At 38.0% G+C, this 23,639-nt stretch overlaps 1 protein-coding gene and 1 long non-coding RNA gene across 3 annotated transcripts in view; one reads left to right on the forward strand and one right to left on the reverse strand.

The window, feature by feature from the left end:
- LOC122064455 (MADS-box transcription factor 23-like) overlaps nucleotides 1–23,639 on the reverse strand; it is a 53,014-nt gene that overhangs the window by 24,444 nt on the left and 4,931 nt on the right. For both annotated transcript variants that reach the window (XM_042628151.1, XM_042628152.1), the window contains exon 3: nucleotides 12,890–12,968. In XM_042628151.1, the coding sequence (XP_042484085.1) occupies nucleotides 12,890–12,968 (79 nt within the window). The remainder of the gene's footprint in view (nucleotides 1–12,889; nucleotides 12,969–23,639) is intronic.
- On the forward strand, nucleotides 1,119–15,355 carry LOC122064457. Its single transcript, XR_006135715.1, has 2 exons — nucleotides 1,119–2,544; nucleotides 10,777–15,355. It is a non-coding gene; the product is annotated as an uncharacterized LOC122064457 (long non-coding RNA).

The following is a 23,639-nucleotide window of genomic DNA, read 5'->3' on the forward strand; positions in this document are numbered from 1 at the left end:
AAAAAAAAAAAAAAAAAAAGAGAAGGAAAGAAAAGAAAGTTCATATGCCTAGCACTGTAATGTTCTTCTTCCACAATGGAGGAAGCTGACTGACAGCAAGATGACAAGTTGCAACAATGGGAACAAAGTTAGCATACTGTTTTGGTAGCAGGTATGCTGAAGGTGGGAATATATTGATGGATGATACAATAATGAACATGACAATATGGATTAATGGTCTGAGATCTTAAATCAGATGCCATATTTGTTGTCTAATAGTTTGTTTGTCCTGGCTAAACAGCATACTGGCATACTGCAACAGGAGATATTCTTTGCATGACGTTAGATCCAGAAATGATTCATTATTCAAAACTGGGATATTGTGTGGCAAGTAGTATAGCTCTTCTAACTTGATAGATAAAGTCAAGTCTCACTAGATTGAACATATATGACTTCAATGGTTGCTCTCGTGAGACACGGATTTTTTCTTTTTCTTTTTCATTTGCATTCTCTTTTTCAGGTACTGCAAATGTATTTCTTTACTCTCACTTGAGCTTATTTTGGCTTCTGAATCGAATCTGTTTCTCTTCTTCATTGACTGAAGTTTTTCCACAAGTATCACCATTCTTAAGGTCGATTCCCAATAGAAGGTAATTCTATCTCCGATGATTTGGGCTTTGAGGAAGAAGAAAGATTCTCAAGTTCTTAAAAGTGATCTGAATCTTCATAGCTCCAATGAACTTTTTTATTTTCCTTCATTTCAAGATGGACATCTTCCTCATTTGCACTTGTTTCTTCTAGTGTATTTCATTTCTTTTTATAATTCCATTTGTTTTCGAGAATTACCGCAACTGACAACATTAATAGGGTAGGATGTCCCATGGACAGGTTTTGGACATCTGAGTGAGACATATCAGTGAAATACAACAACCGTCAACCCCCCCCCCCCAAAGAGAGAGAACCTACTTATTATAGTGGTAAGCTAGTGAGGACACACACCTAGCAGGCCTCTTTAAATTTCCCATGACAATAGATAGACCCTTCTTACTTGTAGCTAAGTCCTCGAGTGAACTCATTCAGAGGAACTAATATTAAGAGGGGGAGGGGGAGGGGGAGGGAGATTGTCTTAAGGCTCTGAAGTCTAGATGAGAGTCAAAGTACATTTTATTTGCAATTTTTTTATTTTTTGGTGGGGGAGGGTAGTGGTGTAAAATTTTTTATTTGCAGTTGACAGATGATACGGTGGCCATTAAAAGGAAGAAATAAAAAATTGAGGTACTGGAGGTGCACCTGTTTTGAATTGAACATCATTCAAATAAAAGCAAGATGTATGCAGTAAGAAACCTCAATATGCTTTAACAATAGTGGAAAAATGATAGAAAATATATAATTGTGGTAGTTGAGATGCATTCCTGCTTAAGTAAATTTTGAAACTGAAGACAATTTGAAGATAAGGAAGGTGTATGCACTGGATGACTTAAATCCACAATCTAAGTGGTTAAGGTGATTCTTTTCTATGTGCATCCCTGTTTATCTCCCCTTCCTGTCTCAACGACACTAAAAGATAAAAGCTTGCAGTGGAGCTTTTTTTGTGATGTTGTGGATGAGAAGAAGCTTGATCTTGTAAGAACTCAGTGTTCTACAAGAGATTAGATTGGTACCACTTAATGAGATGAATTGAGTCTCTTGTCTTGAGGAAGTGGCTGTGGTGCTTCAAGCGACGGAAGAAACCACTTTTGGAGAAAGCTGTTGGGAAAATATATGACTCCACGTAAGCAGAGAGGGAATCCTTAAAGCAGCCTGATGGGGACATCCATGTATACCAGCAGCGTAGGTGCAAGACCCAGCCACATGTGCATTCTATTTGGCTGGAGGAAAACTAGAAGAAAGAAGAAAGAAGGAAAGAGAGGGAGTCGAACCAGCCTTCCCAGTGCTGGGTTTGACCCCCCTTTTCTCCCAATCGGCAAATCCTTGTGGACCCCACCAGATTCTGTTTTTTTTTTTTTTTTGGTAATTTACTTTAGTTCATAGTATTATTTAACTGTTTTGAATATTTAGGAAACTAGTTATTTCTTTCTATTGGTCTATTAGGTAATTTCTAATTTCAGTGATTGAGTTCCTAAATAACTCTATTTTTTTGTGGTAATTTTATTCTTTATATGTGTAAGGCCATTGGCCATCTTTTTTCTGGTTAATGAATGAAAATTTTTGAATTAAGAAAGGCCATCGTCTCTCTCTCTCTCACGATTCTCACTCTTGCTCTCTCTTTCTTGACTTTCTCCCTCCCTTTCTCGACCCTCTCGTTTTCTTGACTTACATCTCTCTCTCTCTCTCTCTCTTTGTTGCTGCTGCCCTGTTGCAACCATTGTTCACAGTAATTGGAGATCACCTCCATTGAATTGACCCCACCTGGGTTGCTGCTGAGTTCCTCTTCAACAAGCTGGGCTGCTGCTGAGCACTACATCATCAAACTGGACCTTCTCCCTCGTCAAATAAGGTGGATTGCACCTTTGTTTTGGAGGACTTCGGCTTCTCCTTTTCTCCTCAGATCGGGACAGCAAAAAGGTAAGACCCCTTGGTTCCATGTCCATTGACTGCCTATTATCCCCATTATCTTCCCCACTGAAACATGAAATTTTTCTCTGTTTTTCAAGCCATCTATTTTCTGTTATCCTAAAAAAGAAATCCCTGCTATTTTACCTTATTAGTTGGCTGATTTTAGAGAACTGCGTGGGTTGCTTATTATGCTTAGTGTCTCGATTGATTTGTGCTAAACCTAACACATAGTTGCTGCCATGTTCCCTTCCCCATATCCCCATTTGACACTTGGGTAGTTTAAGTGTTTTTCATGCTTAGATTATTATTGACCGTTGCTGCCCTGTTAATTAGTCTATTATCTTGCATTTTAAATCTGTACTTTGTTGAGCAACTTTGAACCCAACCCAATTGAAGACCTATTGAGTATACCTTATTCTAGTGGATTGACCTCTTGTAGGAAACCTAGTTGTCTAGGCACCCTCCCTACATCATCTTGGTATCAGAGCATGGTTTTGGTTGGTCTTGTTATGATTGGGTGTCGCTATCATTGTTTACATGTCTTGTCTTTTGAGGTCCAATCTCCGTTACCTGTCCATAGTTGAGTCTGAACTAAAGGAGTGTTACCTTAGGTTAGAGGATACCCTCTTTCTCCTTCATTTGGTGGGACCAAATAGCATTGGACGCTATTCCCACCATAAACACATTCTTGAGAGAAATTTCTGACCTTAGGATCGAGAGGGCCAACTACCTATCTCAATTGGAGATTCTGAGTAGGCCTCAAGTACTGGCAACCACACCTTGGCTACCCCCTTTCTTTATGTCCACTCGTAGTGGTAGAGCATACCAGGACATGTCTGACCCTCCTAGTACCACCATTCATCCAGAGCAATGGGCAAGAGTCCTCCAACGGAACGAGGAGTTCCTGAGAAACCTCCAAGCTGAATTAACTGCCAGTAGGGCTGAACGGGAAACCCTGTTGGCTGATAGGGAAACATTGTTGGCTGATAGGGAAGCACAGGCTACTCGTCTCCAGACCATTACCACTAGGCTTGCTGCCCTTGAGACAAATGTCCTAAACTCAGATGGACGGCAAAGCCACAATACCTTAGGCACTGGACCTAAAACAAGAGCCCCTAGCCCTGAGATAGAGAACAACGACCACCACACTGATGGTTATGACTGGATAAGGGATAATTTTCTAGGCACAGGGCGTGGTAGAGGTTGGGGTAGGGGTCGAGGACAATCTACTCTAAGACACCATACCCAATACGGAGATGATGAGGGTTATGAGCACTATGATAGGGGTTTTGATGTCAGTGGATGATTAAGGTAGATGCCCCTGCCTATGATGGTCAGATTGATGCTAGGATCCTTCTAGATTGGATTAAGCAGAAGGATAGGTACTTTGAGTTTTATGATATGTCCGAAGAAGTCTGTTACAAATTTGCTAAGTTCAAGCTTATCGGCGCCGCCCAAGACTTCTGGACAGACTTAGAGTACCAAGAGGCCAACCTAGGACTTGAGCCAATCACAACATGGGAATTCTTGCCTATCACCTATAGGCTACAATTGTTTAATGACATGAATACTCTGAGGCAAGGAAAACTGACTGTGACCGAATACATGAGCAAGTTCAATGAGTTGGAAATTAAAAGCCGCATTCGGGAGAAAGTTGAGCAGACACTTTCTAGGTTCCTTACTGGGCTCAACTCCGAAATCCAGTCACGTATGGCACCCCACCTGGTGTGAGACACTCCACAGGCCTTCCGGGTAGCCCTTGAGGTGGAGTCCTTTATGAGAACTTATTCTCAGAGGAAGAGCTTTCAAGCTGGGGAGTCCCACTTTAGGAAACCACCCCAAAGTTCAACTGGATTCCCAAAGCCCCCTGCTGCATCACAACGACAATTTGACAATAGGGGTAAAGGAATCTTGGGAGAAGCACCCAAGAGTAGTAGGCAACAACAATGATTCAAGTGTCGAGGGTATGGTCACTTCTCTAGAGAGTGCCCCAACAGAAACCTCTATGTGGAGGAGTAGACTCTGAAGGAAGTGACCAAGAGGGCTTTCAGGACCATGAGTTTGAGGACCATAGACTAGATGAGACCATATCTGATGAGGACGCCGAGGAGGCCAGTGACCTCAAGCTCGGTATTGTGTGATGCATGGTTTCACAACCTAGGAGTAGCGATGATTGGGGGGGCGAACTAATAATTTCATCACTTATACATGTCATCAAGGCAAGAACTGTCGCATCGCTATAGACAACAGGAGTTGCATGAATGTGGACGTCAAAAGCGTTGTTGCTCGAATACGCCTCAAACCCAAGCCCTACCCCAAGCCTTACAAGGTTGCCTGGGTAGATCAGTCCACCATTCCTGTTAATCTGAGGTGTCTAGTTCCCCTACACTTTGCAGGATATGAGGATCAAGTGTGGTGTGATGTCCTAGAGATGGATGCTGCCCACATCATCTTAGGTAAATCCTGGTTATATGACTGGGATGTCACCAATTATGGGAAGTCTAACACCTATGTCTTTGAGTTCAAAGGGAAGAAGATTATACTGACCCCCAGTGCCCCTAAGGAAGTAAGGGTTCCAGAACACAAGGAAAGTACATCCAAACACACCCCTAACAAAACACTCAACATTTTAAATAAACAATTTGAAAGAGTGTCAAGAGTCAGGGGTGATTTATGCTCTAGTTGCCATACAAAGTAATACCGATAGGTCATGCTTATTCACTGAGGCTCCTAGAGAAGTACAACCCTTGTTGAGGAAATTTGAGAGGTTATTCCTTGAGGAATTACTTGATGAGTTACCGTCTATGCGTGACATCCAGCACGCTATTGACTTAGTTCCAGGGTCCTCTCCTAAACTTACCCCATTACAGAATGAATCCCAAAAAGCAAGCCGAACTCAAGCGGCAAGTGGATAATTATTACAGAAGGGATTCATTATGGAGAGCCTTAGCCCGTATGCAGTACTTGCCTTACTCACGCCAAAGAAAGATGGCACCTGGCGTATGTGTGTTGATAGTAGGGTCATCAATAAAATCACTGTCAAGTATAGGTTCCCTATCCCTAGGCTTGATGGCATGTTGGATATGATGGCTAACTCATCGATCTTCTCGAAGATTGATCTCAAGAGCGGGTATCACCAATTCGGGTTAGGCCTGGAGATGAGTGGAAAACAGCCTTAAAGACGAAGGATAGCCTTTTCGAGTGGTTAGTCATGCCTTTTGGCTTGTCAAATGCACCTAGCACCTTCATGAGAATAATGAATCAAGTACTTCAACCATTCATCGGTAAGTTCTTAGTAGTCTACTTTGATGACATCCTCATCTACAGTAAGACCCCGTCTTCCCACTTGTATCACTTAGAGAAGGTTTTTATTGTGCTTCTACAAGAAAAATTCTATGTCAAGCTCAAGAAGTGCACCTTCATGAGCATAGTTGTCAAGGCGTCGCTAAGGCGATGACTAGGTGTCCAGGTGGTTTGCCTGGGGCCTACGTGACAGTCGCCTTGTTGCATTGTATGTCGCCTTATGTTTTGAGACTTATTTATGTCAAATATCATTTAAGAAAATGTCATTTACTTAAGATATTCATAAATAAGCAAATACCCCCTATCTGAATTCAATAAAAATAGTTTAAAAATCAAATTTCAAAAGGATAAAAAGTCAACACCCCAGTCCAAGAACAAAAACTGGATTTTGGTTATAGGGGAGATTTTTTAACTTTTAAATGCTAGGGTTTTTATCAATTATGAAAATTTTATAAATTCTATCATGTTAAAACATTATTAAAAACCAAAAGTCCGGTAAAGTAATATTTTTTTTTTATATCCATAAAATTATTTTCATTCAGACGATTTTAACAGCATTCGTGCACTTAAAATTAAGTTTGATCGGAACATAACTTTGTCATTACAACTCAGATTTAAGTAATCTTAGACTTATTAAAAAGCTGATTTTATGTTATAACTGATACAAAAAGTCTAATGTAAAACTAAAATCATTTGACCAGTCAAACTTTATTGTGCACATAGGCGTCTCGCCTAAGCGTTTAGACAACCTTCCACTGCTTTGGTTCGCCTTGGCACCTTGACAGCTATGCTCATGAGTGATCAAGTCATCTTCTTAGGGTTGTGTCAACCCAAGGAGTGTCTGTTGACCCTGAGAAAGTGAGCAATTATAGAGTGACCTGAGCCAACTAATGTCCATGAAGTGCAAAGTTTTCATGGCTTAGCCACTTTATACAGGAGGTTCATTTACCGGTTTAGTTCCATTATGTCTTCTATCACAGATTGCATGAAAAAGGAGTTTCAATGGACTAAAAGTGCTATGAAGGCTTTTACTAAGATTAAAAAGTTTATGACTGAGGCCCCCGTCCTGCGCCTCCCAGATTTTTCTAAGGTCTTGGAAGTAAATTATGATGCATCTGGTATTAGAATTGGTGGTGTCCTAGGGCAAGGACACCCTGTTGCCTACTTTAGTGAAGCTTAATGAAGCAAGGCAACGATATTCCACATATGACATAATTCTATGCGGTTGTCCAATCATTGCGCTATTGGCGACATTACCTTCTATCACAGGAATTTGTGCTATTCTCTGACCACCAGGCTCTGAGATACCTGAGTGCCCAAAAGAAACTAAACCAGAGACATGCTAAGTGGGTCGAATCTGTCCGAGAGTACACCTTTGTACTCAAGCATAGACCTGGTGTAGAGAATACAACTACAAATGCACTAAGCCGGGTAAACATGTTTCTCAGTAGCACAAATGCTAGGAGTCGGGCTATTGTGTTGCTCTAGACCATGAGCGTAGAGGTCGTAGGATTCGAGCGAGTCAAGGAACAGTACCTCACCTGTTCTGATTTTAGTGAGCCATTCACTTCCTTGAGTGGAGGTAACCTTGTCAGTCACTTTGACTACCTACTCCGGGAGGGCTTCCTTTTTAAAGGAAGTAAGTTGTGCATTCCCAGGACCTCACTCCGAGATTTTCTGATCTGGGAATTGCATGCTGGGGGAGTAACTGGCCATTTTGGTCGAGATAAGACCATCACCCTCGTTGAGGACCGATTCTTTTAGCCAAGACTGAAGAGGGATGTTGCTAGAGTTGTGAGTCAGTGTAGGACATGCCAAACTGCCAAACTACCAAACAACAAAAGCAGAACATGGGTTTGTACACGCCCTGATGTAGATAAGTCACTTGGGTTTATGTTATTGCAAATAAGCCTTGGGTTGTGTTATGTATGTGTTGGGCCTTTGATCCCATGGGTTTTCTTTGAAATGGGCCACTTTAATGAGCCTAAAATATGGGTAGAAAGTAGAAAAAACGGGATTTATATTCAGTGCTTTTATTTAAGTTGTTTTAATTCAATAAAGGCCATTAGGCCCATCAAGTGTAATGTCCTATAAGGATTATTAGTTAGTCAGTCAGTCCTACTCCATGTTGGAGTTAGAAGTCTAGTCCTAGTTCTATTTGAAGTCCTAGTTGTAGTAGGAGTGTCTAGTCCATTTTGGAAACTAGCTCCTAGTTAAGGTATGATTGTAATTCTACCCTCTTTAAATAGAGGAGCATATGCACTGATATTTCTTAGATTTGAATAAAGAAAAGTTGCAGACATTGCTTTAGAACAACTGAGATAGTTGTGGGTGAGAAGCCCAGGCTGAGATAGCCACTTCCTTTATTTTCTTTCACCCTTTTCAATCCCCCATCTGTTTTATTCTTCTTTTTTTATTTTGTTTTGTCCTTTACTGTTCTTATTTACTCCTACTGTGAGCATATCAGACCTGCCAGAAACAACAGAAATCAGAATCGGCTAGCTTGGAATCTGGGATTTTTTAGACTTGCGAACTCTCGCCTCTTCCCCATTCTGAGATCTGATTGGAGGGTTACCGTTGGGAGGTGTTCAGGGGTGCTATAGGACCAATCGGTTATCTTCTTGACTCTGTCCAAGTCGATCCGATTGCTGGTTCTATAGAATATTCTCAGATTCTCTCTCCAAGGTCAGAAATCAAGAAACTGAATAACTTTCAATCCAGGCATCAGAAGTCATCCAATTTTGGCGGTTTTGTTCCTACCTACAAGACCTACAATCGACCAAAGTTTCAGCCTCATCAGAGGCCTACAACTCCAACCGCAGGTGTTGCTCCATACCCTATCCGCTGGGTTATTTTATCCCATAGGTTTTGTTTTTGGGTGTAGCTTTTGGGGCCCTATTTTGTTGGGTCTTGTGTGGGTTATTAAACTCTTGTTCCATGGGTTGCTTTCATCCTTATGGGGGTTATTTCTGGTTTTGTTCTTAAGTATCTTTGATTGTAATTCCACCCGTGGAGGTTAAGTTCTGTGGGTCGTAAATCTCTACCCTGTGAGGTGCACTTTTGTATTGTTTGGGGTTATAAATTGTTGGGGTAGTTTCTTGTAATCTACTCCTGCATTACTCCCCTACCCGTTCTCCATGTCCCTTGGTAGGACCTTAGCATGGACTTCATGCTTGGTCTGCCAAAAACTTCGAGGCCATGATTCTGTTTATGTGGTTGTAGATCGCTTCTCGAAGATGGCCCATTTCATCCCATGCTCTAAGACCTCTGATGCATCCATAGTAGCCAAATTTTTCTTTAACTAGGTTGTCAAGTACTATGGGTTGCCTCTCACCATAGTGTCTGATAGGGATGTTAAGTTCACCAGTCATTTTTAGAGGACCTTATGGCAGATGATGGGCACAAAGCTCCGTTTCTCTTCCGCCTTCCACCCTCAGATCGATGGCCACACTGAGGTTGTCAATAGGAGTCTGGGAAATTTGTTGCGTTGCCTCATAGGAGAACACCTTACCAGTTGGGATCGAATCTTTAGCCAGGTCGAGTTTGCATATAATAGTTCTAAGAACCGTACCACTGGTCTGTCATCCTTTGAGATTTGTTCAGGATACCAGCCTCGGGCACCCATAGACCTTGTCCCAGTTGTACCCAGTTTTAGAACCTCGTCGTCAACCGAATCTTTTGCTCAGCACATACACGATTTGCATGCAAATATAAGAAGACATAGCACTGAGCAATGATCAATACAAGTCAAAGGCAGATGTGCACAGAAGGCTACAAGGGTTTCAAGAGGAAGATATGGTAATGGTTAGAATCAAACCGCAACTTTTTGTTAGGGGAAAAGCGAGCGAACTACATGCTCGTAGCACAGGTCCTTTCAAGGTACTTAAGAGGATAGATGCCAATGCTTATGTCCTTGATCTACCAGCTAGTATGGAAATCAGTAACATTTTCAATGTGGAAGATCTTGTCCCATACCATGGTGCCTCTACCATTACCCTTTTTTATCCTAATGACCTTGAGGACTTTCCTTTCACCCTTGATGATACCGCTGAACCAACCCAACCACTTTCCCCAACCTCCTTACTACCTGTACCTAAGGTCACAAGGAGAACTGAAGAAGTTGAGGAAATCCTTGATGAGAGGATTGTATCCACACACACACAGGAGGTTCCAGAGAGTTCTTGGTCAAATGGCGTGGACGTCCGGAAATTGACAACACTTGGATTACAGTGCAAGAAATCCAACAACTCAACCCGGATCTGCTTGCGTACGACATGAGCCATAATTCACCTCCGGTGAATTATTCGAAGCCGGGGAGAGTTGATGGGGACATCCACGTATACCGGGGCATAGGCGCAAGACCCAGCCACGTGCATTCTATTTGGTTAGAGGAAAGCTAGAAGAAAGAAAGAAGAAAGAAGAAAGAAGAAAGAAGAAAGAAGAAGGAAAGCGAGGGAGTCGAACCAGCTTTCCCAGCGCTGGGTTTGACCCCCCCTTTTCTCCCAATCGGCAAATCCTTGTGGACCCCACCAGATTCTTTTTTTTCTTTTTTTTTAGTAATTTACTTTAGTTCATAGTATTATTTAACTGTTTTGAATATTTAGGAAACTAGTTATTTCTTTCTATTGGTCTATTAGGTAATTTCTAATTTCAGTGATTGAGTTCCTAAATAACTCTTTTTATTTTTGGTAATTTTATTCTTTACATGTGTAAGGCCATTGGCCATCTTTTTTCTAGTTAATGAATGAAAATTATTGAATTAAGAAAGGCCATCGTCTCTCTCTCTCTCTCTCTCTCTCTCTCTCTCACTATTCTCCCTCTGTCTCGATTCGCACTCTTGCTCTCTCTCTTTCTCGACTTTCTCCCTCCCTTTCTCGGCCCTCTCGTATTCTCAACTTACATCTCTCTCTTTGCTGTTTCTGTTTCTCTCTGTTGCAGCTACCCTGTTGCAACCATTGTTTACAGTAATTGGAGATCACCTCCATCGAATAGACCCCCTTGGGTTCCTGCTGAGCACTACATCATCAAACTGGACCTTCTCCCTCATCAAATAAGGTGGACTGCACCTCTGTTTTGGAGGACTTCGGCTTCTCCTTTTCTCCTCAGATTGGGACAGCAAGAAGGTAAATACCCCCTGTTCCATATCCATCGACTGCCTATTATCCCCATTATCTCCCCCACTGGCCACTGAAACCTGAAATTATTCTCTGTTTTTCAAGCCATCTATTTTCTGTTATCCTAAAAAAAAAATCCCTACTGTTTTACCTTATTAGTTGGCTGATTTTAGAGAACTGCGTGGGTTGCTTATTATGCTTAGTGTCTTGATTGATTTGTGCTAAACCTAACACATAGTTGTTGCCATGTTCCCTTCCCCATATCTCCATTTGATGCTGGGGTAGTTTAAGTGTTTTTCATGCTTAGATTATTATTGACCGTTGTTGCCCTATTAATTAGCCTATTATCTTGCATGTTAAATCTGTACTTTACTGAGCAACTTTGAACCCAACCCAATTCGAGACCTATTGAGTATTCCTTATTCTAGTGGATTGACCCCTTGTAGGAAACCTAGTTGTCTAGGTACCCTCCCTACATCACAGCCTCTAACTACAGGACTCTTGTTTGAAAGGGAACCTTTCAACGGGGTGTTGGTGCTAGCAATTTCAAGGTAATGCTTTGCATGTTGGAAGACTGGTGCTATGGCCCTTGTTATTTTCAAAGAGACTTCCATAACCTCATATTATCTGGAAACCATTTGGGGAAGGAATTTACAAGCATGATGGCTGTCAATGTAGCCTGGGACATTCAGCTAAAATTTAATAATTGGGAACTTAACTACTGTTGGAACAAGGAACAGAGGCCACATTTGGAACAGAGAGTGAGGATGTTGCCTTTTTATGACATGATTTTTCTATTGGGAAGATAAAGTTGTTTCCATAGGCAGGTTTGTCTCAGATATTCAAATTCCCTGGATTAATGGACCTGCATGCTTGGTAATAATTAACTAACAACCTTTTTATCATTTAGTTGTCCAGAAGAAAGTGACTACTCGAAGAGATTTTAGTGATAAATTCTTGGCCAGCTAAAAGGGTTCATGAAGGAAGGCAGTATTATTTGGAACTCATCTCTATTATCATTTGTTGGTAGCAAGGAATCTAGTGAAGTTGGGAATGGATTCAAACAAAGATGCTGGACCACCTACTCTTTTTGCTGTCCACAGTGAGGGGAGTTAAAAGGTTTTGCTTGAACCAAGCTTTTCTATTTCTTTTTCCTATTCTTTTTGGGGTATTCGAACCATGCTTGTGTTCACAGTTTTCTACTATCATTTTTCTTTAAGATTCTTATACATTGTTTGGGATTCATTAATTCTTTACGTGATTCAGTTTTCGGTAACTTTGTATAGTTTATTTTGGCTTCTTGTCATTCAAAAAAAAAAAAAAAAAAAAAAAATTCTGGTGGGGGTGGGGGCTGAGCACAGAACGGTTGGGGTAGGAAGTGAAAATGTTCAGATATTTATAATCAACAACTGGCACTTGATTATGGGAGAAGGATCATCGTGCCTAATTACAATTAACAATGTATGCATTTAAGGTGATATATATTATATCTCATTTCAAGCTTATGAGCAACACCCAAAAATTTAGATTGATTGAGCACAAACTAGGACATGAATCTGGTGAATCGCATCAGTTTTTTTCTTTTCTTTTCCTTTTTTATTTTTCCTTCTTTTGGGGAGGGGGGTCAGCACTGATATAATCTCTTGGGCAATCACTTAAGTGGGTCAATGTATTTATTCCCCTGAATGTGCTTTTCAATTGATTCATGCTTCACATTTCTCTGGTATACTGTTGATTAAGTAGGTCAGTGTTTTTTACTCTATATATGTTTTACGTAGTTTATAAAGATAATAGTAATACTTTCATGCCTTGCATTTACTGATCTAAAAGTAAAAATTTTTAAGCATAAATGAGAAGATTAAAAGAAATTTCTGTTTTTCCTTATACTGTAGGAATGATTACCCAGAAAATTTTGAAAGTGGGTAGTAAAGGAGTACCTTGACTTCTGAAGTCGGATTCAGCAGTTGATGATGCTCCTCTTTTGCTTTGTTGTATCGTTCAATTATTGATTTCATGCTGGTAGCAGTAGAGGTAGACAGTCAGCTTTTTTTGCTTCTTACCCATTTGGTTAACATTTCAGTGGAGTGGATTAGCAAGATTATGCCATGACAAGGAGAAAATAAGTTACAAAAAATGCATATTAAATTAACCAACGGCTTAGTCTCCCTCCCCTCCTGACTGACCTATGTATTGATCCCAATCACCCCATACTAGTTCCAGCTGGAAATTGACAGTTGTAAAGTTGCCATTTTTGTGAACTTCTGAACTTTAACTGACAACTTACTGGATTTGACCACAAGCATATCTCATCACAAAATGTCACCATCACCTGTTTAGTGATGTTCATCGCAGGTTTACTGATGCTGTAAAGTTGAGTTGGGTCATGCCATTACCTAGATATGGTATTTGATTGCTAGATAAAGAATTAAGTGTTCTTGTTGAACTCCTAAAAATATGAAGGCAATGAGACAGCAGTGACCTTTCTACTGAAGTGAAATTGAATTTCAGTGGTTTTGGGGTGCAAGTTCTTATCTCTGTCTGATTACTTTGGGGACCTGTTGACATGGTATTCTACAGTCACTCTCTTGTATGCTTGTGTCTTTGTATCTATATGTTTTGGATGATCTTCTCTCATCCATATTACATTCTTTGGTTGTTCCGTGAGGCTATACTTGATTTTAACATCCACTTAGGTTGGCACTTGATCATCTAGTTTTTTTGGCATTGATATCCAAGGTCAATTCAGAAAATTATTATGTAGTATCAGTCAAGGAGAACTCTCCGATACATATTATAAGTTGCAAGAAAGTCATTTGAGGTGGCATGGACATTTACAATGGAGTCCTCTCAAGTGCTTTAATATGGTGGGGTAGGCCTAAGATGACTCTAGGTGAAGTGAGAAAAGACAGGCGTAGCTTAGGACTTGTAATAGGTATGTCTTTGAATAGAACTGATTAGAGAAAAATGATCCATATAGTGGACCCCATTTAGTTGGGCCAAGGCTGAGGAAGAGCAATTACATTTCTGACACTGCATGTTCATATGTGGTACAACATCTTGTGCACTGCTGGAGGTTGGGTGTGGCACTTAAACCCTATTGAGGTCGTTTGTTTAGGTCAATTTTATGGTTGTTCATTCTTTATTTAATACTGGGAAAAAAATTTGCAAAGAAAATTTGACAAAATAGGTTAGGGATATGGTGGTTATTGCCTATAACTCCTATGCTTCCCACTGGACATGTAGCAGGCTTATTTGCATAATTGACTTAGAAAACAAGATGAGCTTCAAGATGGTGATAACAACAACAGCAATGACTAGAAAAGAAAGAATTCTAATATGTTAGCTCAGACTTGATTCAAGTAACGGAATTGCAGCGCAATATTGTTGGAAAACTTTTCATCCAAGGAGTGTTGTAGTGCAAATTTATGTTAAAAGGATGAGGACAAAGATGATTGGATTGGTGAAAATCAGTAGATATGGTATAATTTCAACAATTGGAATGGTGGAACTTGATTTATGTGTAAACCCAATTGGTATAGATTGAGATTTGTGAGTTGATTGTTTCTGGTAAAGGCTTTTCAAGCAAAACTCATCGTTTTTTAAGTCACCATTATACCATTATGAATTCCAAGCAACCATTTGTACTTAAAAGTATATTGCTATATCATTCTTTGAGTATTTCACCATGTGTCTGTCCCCGATATCCCCTTATAATAAAACCTTGAGTTTAACCTCCTAACTAGTAACTAGCACACTACCATAATGGACACTGGTAAACAAAAGTGAGCTAACTTGATAATGTCCAAATTTAATTGAAAAAGGTAATAAACACCAATAGAATGAAGACCAAATGTATCAGAGTTCTAGTCATGAAAATATCAAATCAGAATCACTAGCAGAAATGATAAATTTTGCTAGAACAGGCAAAGAACATTGTATATTCTCCAGTATTCAGCAAAGTTCACGATATAGAGCACTCTAAGAAAAGTTGAAACAGGAGGAAGATCATGAAGCCGTAAGTATATATTATACAAGACTCAGAACAAAGTAGGTATTTTCCACAAGTAAATACAAGATTAATAGGTTTCAGCAATAGTGTAAGGGCATGGTTTTACATGACATATTTGTAACAGTGTTGATGCATTTTCCAGGTATTGAGCTGAACTACTAAGGGGCAGCTTATCTACTGGCAAAGCAATTGAACTAGGGAATTCAATTACATAATTCTATGCTCTTTTATTCATATTATCCATTTTCTTTAGAATTAGTAAAAAAATTATTTTCTGGACTGCCATGAAACAGAAATAGAACCCAATTTGGTGGGCAATCACAATGTGAAGTCATATGATGGCTGTAACAAATTTCTGCTTTCGATAAATGCCTATTATGCATTGTTTGAAGAATCGGATCTCTCGAATTGGTCAATTTGGATTGGAATTGGCTGTGATCGATCCTGACTCTTTTTGACATGGCCAATTCTTGTGAAACCCTAAAATCTATGAGTTTTCAAAGTCGAAAGCCGATGATTCTAGGGGTTTTAGGACTGATTCTGGAGCTGGTCTTGATTCCATGTTTTGAATCCCTAGTCTTATAAGAATAAATTTTATCGGATAGTCATAAGACCAATTATGATGTGTGGTGCAGAAGGTCGGGCAATTTAAAGGCATCATGTAGATAAACTCAGGCACCGTTCGATAACATTTTTGTTGTTTTTGTCTAGAAACAGCAGAAATGGCTTTTCACGTTTTCGTAAACAAAATTGGATTTTTTGATGTTTGATAAACTTGTTTCTCAAAACGTTTTTTGTAGACATAATGCCACTGAAAACCCCAATAGTATTATTGGATGCCCAAAAGGAAGAGAGGGTTCGGTTGCTTCTTTTTAGGTTTAAATAGTTGAGAGATTTGTCAAGTACAATAGCCTTTTTTTTCTCTCAAATTCGTTTCTAGAAATGATGAAACAAGTCAGACTTGTTTCATCAAAATCGTTTCTAGAATTGTAAATATGCCTAAATTTTGATTTATGTTTCTAGAAACGGGTGAAATGGAACAACTTTGTCAAACGTTTTTCAGGTTTTTTTTCCATTTCTGGGAACAAGAAAATGTAGAAATGGCAGAAACGGAAAATTGTCAAACGGTGCTTCAGTGTAACAAAAAATGAAGATATTGAGATGGATAAGTGGTAAAACTAGGAAGGATAGAGTAAGGAGTGATCATATTATAGTGGATTTTGAGAATAACTCCGATACATGATAAATTATGAGAAAGTCGTTGAGGTGGCATGGTTTTTAGATGTTCCAGCATGGAGAAGTGATTTGATTCAAATTGAAGGAACTAAATGAGCTTAGATTAAAATAACTTTAGTAGTAGTGGGGTAAGTTCCACCTACCCGATGCCATTTAGTTTGGATAAAGCTAAATTATTGTAAAGGTTGAAGATTGGTGAATGCCATCACCTTGTGGAAAAAAAGAGATGATGTGGGTAATTTCATTTTACTAAAGATGGAAAAAGAAAGTTGTCTAGTCGTGTGGCCCCTACGCCTTTAAATATTCAGAACTACCTTCCCACCCCCAATGAAACCAAAATTCTCATTTATTTTGATGCACATTTGCGTGCTTTTGTTGGCCCTTGCACCAATGTGGGCGCCACATGATCAGGCAACAATCTTTTGCTCAAATAGATACAAGTTCAAACATGTTTCAAAGCTACACTAAAATTTTCAACAATGCCATAAACCTCCATTGTCTAATAATAGAGGTTTTTTTACTAAAATAATAATAATAATAGGGGTAACATTGGAGCCACTTTATTGACCCTTGTTGCATATGTCTAACATATATGTTTCTTATAAATTTATTTTTAAAAAATTACTAGTAATTGGATAAATACACAAGAAAAAACTTTCCATGAGTATTTTGGGTCCTTTAAATTTTCAAAATTGCTGGTCTCAAAATGACTATGACTTACGGTCCACTAAAATGTCACTATAGATGTCTTTTGTATTTGAATCTACACTATGTGTAGTAAGGCATACTAAAGAGTATCGGTAAAGTCACTTTTTAATCATTTTCTCATTGATGTAGCTAACGATCTTTTCAACCATGTCTTGTCATTCGACTCTTACATCACTACTTTCGAATATGTAGACATTTTTATTAGCCTTGTCCCCATCTTAGAATCATGAATGTATTGAGAATTCACCTCTAAAATTTTCATGGGAGGTGTCCTCACGTCCTATACCTCTTATGCCAACCTATAGAGTGCAACATAGTTAATACACACCCTACATTTCAAGTGTTATGAATAATTTTCATGGGAGGCGTCTTCATCATCCTTTCATTATGGTGAGTACTACTTTTTCATCTAACCATGATAAGCCAAATACGATAGTCCTTTCACTCATTCCTTTAGGTGATTCATGTATAATCTTGGTAGTTTCTCATTCCTTTAGGTGATTCATGTATAATCTTGGTAGTTTGAGGCTTTGTAAATATATTAGCCAAGTTCTTTTCTGACATTACAATGTTGGTAGATATATTTCTTCACTTATGTATTGCCTCACAAAATTATGAAGTTTTCCTGTTGTAGACCTTAGGGGTGATAATCGGTTGGGCTGGTTGATTTTGATTCAGTCTAATCACTCCCCACCGATTTAAGGCCTCACATTATTTTCATCAATTTAGGTAGTTGGGTTTCATGGGTTAGGGCATGAATACGTTTATATTCAATGAATCAGTTGTCAATCCATAATTAGGCTATAATTAGGCTTCAAGTTGGTAATTTAACTAATCAGGCTATAAATGGTCCTTAAATAGGCCATAAATGAGCTAAATGGGCTTAATTGGACTTTAAATGATCATTTATCAGTCAGTCAAAGTATTCGGTCGGTCTTGAATGGGTGATTGTCAAGCCATTACTTGCACCAAGATGTTCGATTATTAACCAATTGGTGCTTGATCTTAACACATTTAGTAATCAATTGGGTCGGTATCAAGCTTTAACCGATTAGTTTAGGTTAGGCCTACTGGTGTGGGCCAATTTTTGACACCCCTAGTAGACCTTACTTTTTGCCTTAGCAATTACAGCCTGACTATTACAATGTAGTAATAGAAAGACACTAACTTAAGCCATGTTTTCTTACCATTATATATTTTTCTCTAATCCTCTGTTGTTGCTGCTGCCTAACTACCACAGTGTAGATAGATAGGAGGAACCGGGTTAGGTTATACTGGTATATCTGCAATCAGATTTCTATGTCATTTGTCTAATAGTCTGATTTTCTCTAAAGCCACAAATGTAGCTTCCATGGGAGAACTTGTTCAACAAGACTAACCAAATTCTATGACATCATACCATCACCCAAAGTGTACATATCCACTATTAGCTATTGTTTCCTTAGAATCAAACATCCAGTTACTGTTATAATGTTCTTCAAGCACAGTTGAGTTATAATTATAATGCAAACCATAACAGATAGAACCCTTTATTAACAACCTAAGGCATCTCACTGTTTTTTTTTTTCCTAGACTCCTAAAAAATTGATTTTATTTACTTACAACAAGAGAAATTTTAGTCTTGTGCAATTCATGAGATAAGCAAAACAAATTATTTGAGAATATTTCTTTTGAGAAATTAATTCTCCCACTTATCATTGTAAATAATCTTCTACAACCAAAGAAGTATTCAAAGATTTGTCGTCCAAATAACCATACTTTTTAAGTATGTTTCTATTTGATAGACTTCAAACAAAATTATTTCATCTTATCTCCTAATGACCTTGAATCTAACAGTATATCGGTTTCTCCCTTATCTTTTGCGTTAAGCTTGGACATTAGGAAAACCTTACTAGATTTCATCAAATCAAAACTAGTGCCTACAATCAACTTTTCATCAACACACAAGACATTGAAAATAGATCTATTTTTATTATTATTATTATTATTATTATTATTAAACTTGCTGTAAACATTTTTTTTCTAACGACAGTTATCCAGGCATTCAGCCTGACTAGTCCCGCGGACTCATACTGACCCCACAACTGCATGGATCAGGTCATATCGAGGTTGAATGAGAATCATTAAACTTTCACTGATAGCAGTGAAGAATACTAAACACCCTCATGTGAGTGGCCCTAAGGAGGTAAGAGGAGTCGAACTCCGAACCACATGCTTGCAAGGCAAATGTCCCTTGCCAACTCAGATACCCCCTTAGGGTTAAACTTCTTGTAAACACACCTATTAGAATTATTCCCATGAAGCCATTTGAAATTAAAATATTTTCAAATTTTTATGTCATTGTTTAGGTGCTTGTTTCAACCTATACATCATTTGCACGGGCTTACATGCATTATGATGTTGACTATAAACAACAACCTTCTAGTTGTTAGACATAGATTTTCTCTTCTAGGTCTCCATTGAGAAAACTCATCTTTACATTCTTCTTCTTTTTATTTTTTATTTTTTTATTTTTTTTAATAGAAATCTATACGTTCATTTGATTTATGATACGTTTGTATATTGATGTTATAGCAATCAATAAACTTTTGGTTGCAATACTAGTAGCATGAGAGAAAATATCGAAATAATCTACTTCTTTCTGTTGCTTGAAACCCATGACTACTAATCTTAACTTAAATTTATCAAGGGATCCATTGGGTTTCAATTTCTTCCTAAAAATCTGCTTGGAGTCAAGAACTTTAGTCCCTAGTGGTGGATCAACTAATCCCTAAGTATGATTAGTAATGATAGAGTCTAATTTTATTAATTATTTACCCAAAAAAAAAAAATGAATTCTGGAGATATAATGGCATGTAGTATGTGACAGGATCGATTTCTACTAAAAAATGAACATACACATCACCCATGTTTGGTTCCCTTATTTACCTTTTACTTCTCTTAAGTTGATGACCACTACTAGATTCACCATATCCAATCTTGCAGGATCATCATTCTCTCTCTCTTTTCTTCTTTTTTTCTGCTAACGACGGGTATCTAGGCATTCGACCTGACTAGTCCTATGGGCCCATTTTGACCCCACAGTTGCATGGGGGCGAATCGAGGATTGTGTGGATAGGTACACGGTCTCATGTTCGATTCCCCATCTGTGCATCTGTGATTTAAGTGGAGACAATGGCTGTGGGTTGTTGAGCTAGTCTCCCCGAGGATTAGTCGAGGTACGCGTAAGCTGGCCTAGACACTTTGGTTAACAAAAAACAAAAAAATAAAAAATAACATCCACTAACTTAATCACCAAGAATCTAGATGCTGCACTATAACATGCATAAGGGGTGCAACAGGGCCAGGTTGGGTCGAGTTTCATAAAACCCTAGCCCAACCCTGAGTCCCCTTAACTGGGTCCAAACCCCGCCTTGACCCAAACTCAGGGCCTCAAAACTTCAACCCAAGCCCAACCCTACAGGGTTCAACCCAACTCTTACCCGCCCTGATTGGCCCTTTTCAGGGTCAGGGTGGGATGATCCTGATTGACCTTAACCCTTACCCTGATTGACCCTGGTTTGCCATCAAAGGCTGGGTATACCCTGATCCTGACCCTGCAAAATATGAAATAACTAAAATATAAAAAATATTTATAATAAAGAGGAAATAAAAACACAAAAAGTCACAAATTACTTGTCATGAGGAGAACATCCTAAAACAAACATTCAAACAATACAAATAACTCCAACTATTATGGTAAACAAAGAGGAGATTATCCTAAGAAAGCAAATAATGCAAAAAATTTCAATTATTTGTCATGCTAAACAAAGAGATCATATTAATAAAGCAAACAATCCGAAGATCTCAAAATCCTTGTCATGTTAAACAAAGAGGAGAACATCCAAAAAAAGCAAAAAATCTAAAGTTAACATTAGGGGCAAAATCAGGGTGGGGTCAGGCCAAAATTAGGGCCAAAAGTCAGGGTAAAAAAAATCAGGGTTGGGTGCAGGGCAGGTCGGGTGGGCCAAATACATCAACTCTTACCTGCCCTGACTGTAACTCAGGGTAAAAATTTCAAAGTCTGGCCGACCCTTAGGGCCAAAATTTTTGGGTCTATACTTGTTCGAGAACAGGTTAGATCAAGGGTGAGTTCGGACCGTCAAGGTCAAACTTGCACCCCTATGCATAACCAATAAATAAAGGTCTTTGATCTAAGTTTCCTTTTTTCAAGTTATAGTATTCTGACTTTTTCCAAACCCATAAAAAAGGAAAAAGGTTGTTGAATGACGCATTTATGAATGTATTTAAAAATGTAACATTTGGATTGCTCCTTATTTCCAAACGTTCTTTAAGTCAAAGATAAAAAGTCTTTTTCAAATTTTTTTGAAAGTGACTTCCATTATTGTCTTACAAACGTTTTGAGTATATATGTGAAATGAAAAAAATTGGGTTAAGATTAAAAAAATTATTTAATTAAGGGTTGTCAACTATGAATAAGAAAATCTCAAAAGAAAAAATATTCATTTGGTGACACATCGGGAAGGCATCTTTTAACAATCTTGCTCTGTGTTTGATTTTTCACATATGAGATCCCAACCAATGTTAGTAAAAACACGTTTAAAACTTCGTTTTGTTTTAAACGTATTTTCGTTTTTTATTGTTTAAAACATGTTTTAACATATATTTCCTAAAGATATGGGAAAAAACAGCAAACTTCAAGCACTTTCGTTCTAAACACGTTTAAAACACATTTCCGTTTTTATGGCGTTTTTTAATACTTGATTTTTTTAACATAATGTCTACTTAATTGACCATATCTTTTCCTCCCAAACTCCAATCGACATGATTCTTTCACCAATTTAAAGCTAACTCAATGGACTATATTTCTCATCATATCACCTTGAACTCAAATTAAATGCATGGATCCCGAAATTGAGCTATAAACTGATATATTTGCTGAAAAGTATTTTTAAAGTGATGACTTTCAATTCCAACTGAACATATATCACTTTGAGAGTGTATTGACTATGTTGACAATAATGAACAACATCGTAGCCTAGTCATATTGCTCAACAAGACTTGGGACATGTGGGGTGTATGAATTTAGAATTGGTGCTGGATGATATTCAATAATATGTCTTAGAACTTATAATGAGACATGTGAGGCATATGCATTAATGTTAGATATTGTAGTTGTTTTTAACATTAGATGCAGATATTCATGTAATAATTTCTTAATTTATATGATTATCTATCATTTCTTTAGTGCCGTTTGTTTGAAATCTACACGTTTAAAACACATATTGTCTGTTTTTCGTTTTTTACCATTATCTGTTTTTTTTTACTGGTTATTTGACCGTATCATTCAAAAAATTTCACTGTCTAAAACTCGTACCGTCCATTTCCATTCTTTTTTCGTTCCCGTTTTTGCTATCTATGATCCCAACCATCAAGTGGAGACTTTTACTCCTTTTTCTTCTTCTCTTTCCCTTTCAGTGCAAACCCACCGCAATGAACCTTTACTAAGCACCATGAATCTGACCAAAGATCATATGATTTGATTTCATTTATTGCCTACAGGAGTTCAATTTCAGTCTCTGAAGTTGAAGATTAAGAAGGCAAAGAAAGGAGGACGTCGCCCAAACTCCAATGATTCAAAATGGATGGCTACCAAAATTTTGTCAAATGACAACTATAACCTATGAAATTTATTTTTTCAAAATATAAAATCAGAAAATGAGTGGAAAAGCAATTTAAGAAGCTATTAAAAACACAACCTTATATTTTGACTGATGCTTCCCTTTCCCTATAGTTATGGTAGTTTTGTTTTATATATATACATATATATATATATATATATATATATATATATGAGAGAGAGAGAGAGAGAAGAGAAGTATTAGCAAAGGTTATCTTATTGATGGTGATGCCAAAGGTGAAAATCCTATCATAATTGTATGTTTGGGTATGCCCAGGCGTTAATCATGTATTCGTATTTTTTCTTCTTTAGTTTCAATTTTCTGATGATCTTTAGTAACGAGGAAAAAAACGTATATAAATATTTGTAGTCCCTTTCTTTTCTTCTTGTTGCTTTTTCTTCCCTTGTCCCCCCCCCCCCCCCCAAAACAATGTATCTCTAGCATTTCTCTTCTATATGATATTTGTCTTCAAAAAATGAAATAAAAAACTATCACATGCATGGAGATTTATATTTATTTCGTCTTATAAAATTTGTAATAATTTTATCCCACATATGGAGATCTCTGATTAGACCTTCAAAATGATCTTCACCATGATTTAGCACAGATATGTTTCTTTCATAAATAGGGATTGTCTAAGGCCCTCTTTGGTATCATTTTTCTTTTTGATTTTTATTCACAAAAGCGGTTTTGGTTGCATTTGGTATCATTTATGGAGCTTGTTTCTATTTAAAAAAAAAATTGATAAAACACAAAAACTAAAAAGAGATCAAAAGTCATTTATGTGTTTTGACGAAAATTGATTTTTAATTATTTTTGCGCGAACTTTAATGAGCACATACTTAAAGTCCTAATATAGAGGGGTAGAGTAGTCATTTATTTTTTAATTAGAAATCCAAGCCCCTTGCCCCCTCTTCCTCAGTCTAAAGTGGAGAAAGAGTTATAAGGAAGATGGGTGAAGGGAACATCCCTTCACCAAATTTTCAAAAAACTATTTTGCTCATAGGGATACCAAACTATTTTTCAACAAAAAAAAAAAAAAAAAAAAAAAAA

This window comes from Macadamia integrifolia, unplaced genomic scaffold, assembly GCF_013358625.1.
Source record: "Macadamia integrifolia cultivar HAES 741 unplaced genomic scaffold, SCU_Mint_v3 scaffold1659, whole genome shotgun sequence".
Taxonomy (NCBI): domain Eukaryota; kingdom Viridiplantae; phylum Streptophyta; class Magnoliopsida; order Proteales; family Proteaceae; genus Macadamia; species Macadamia integrifolia.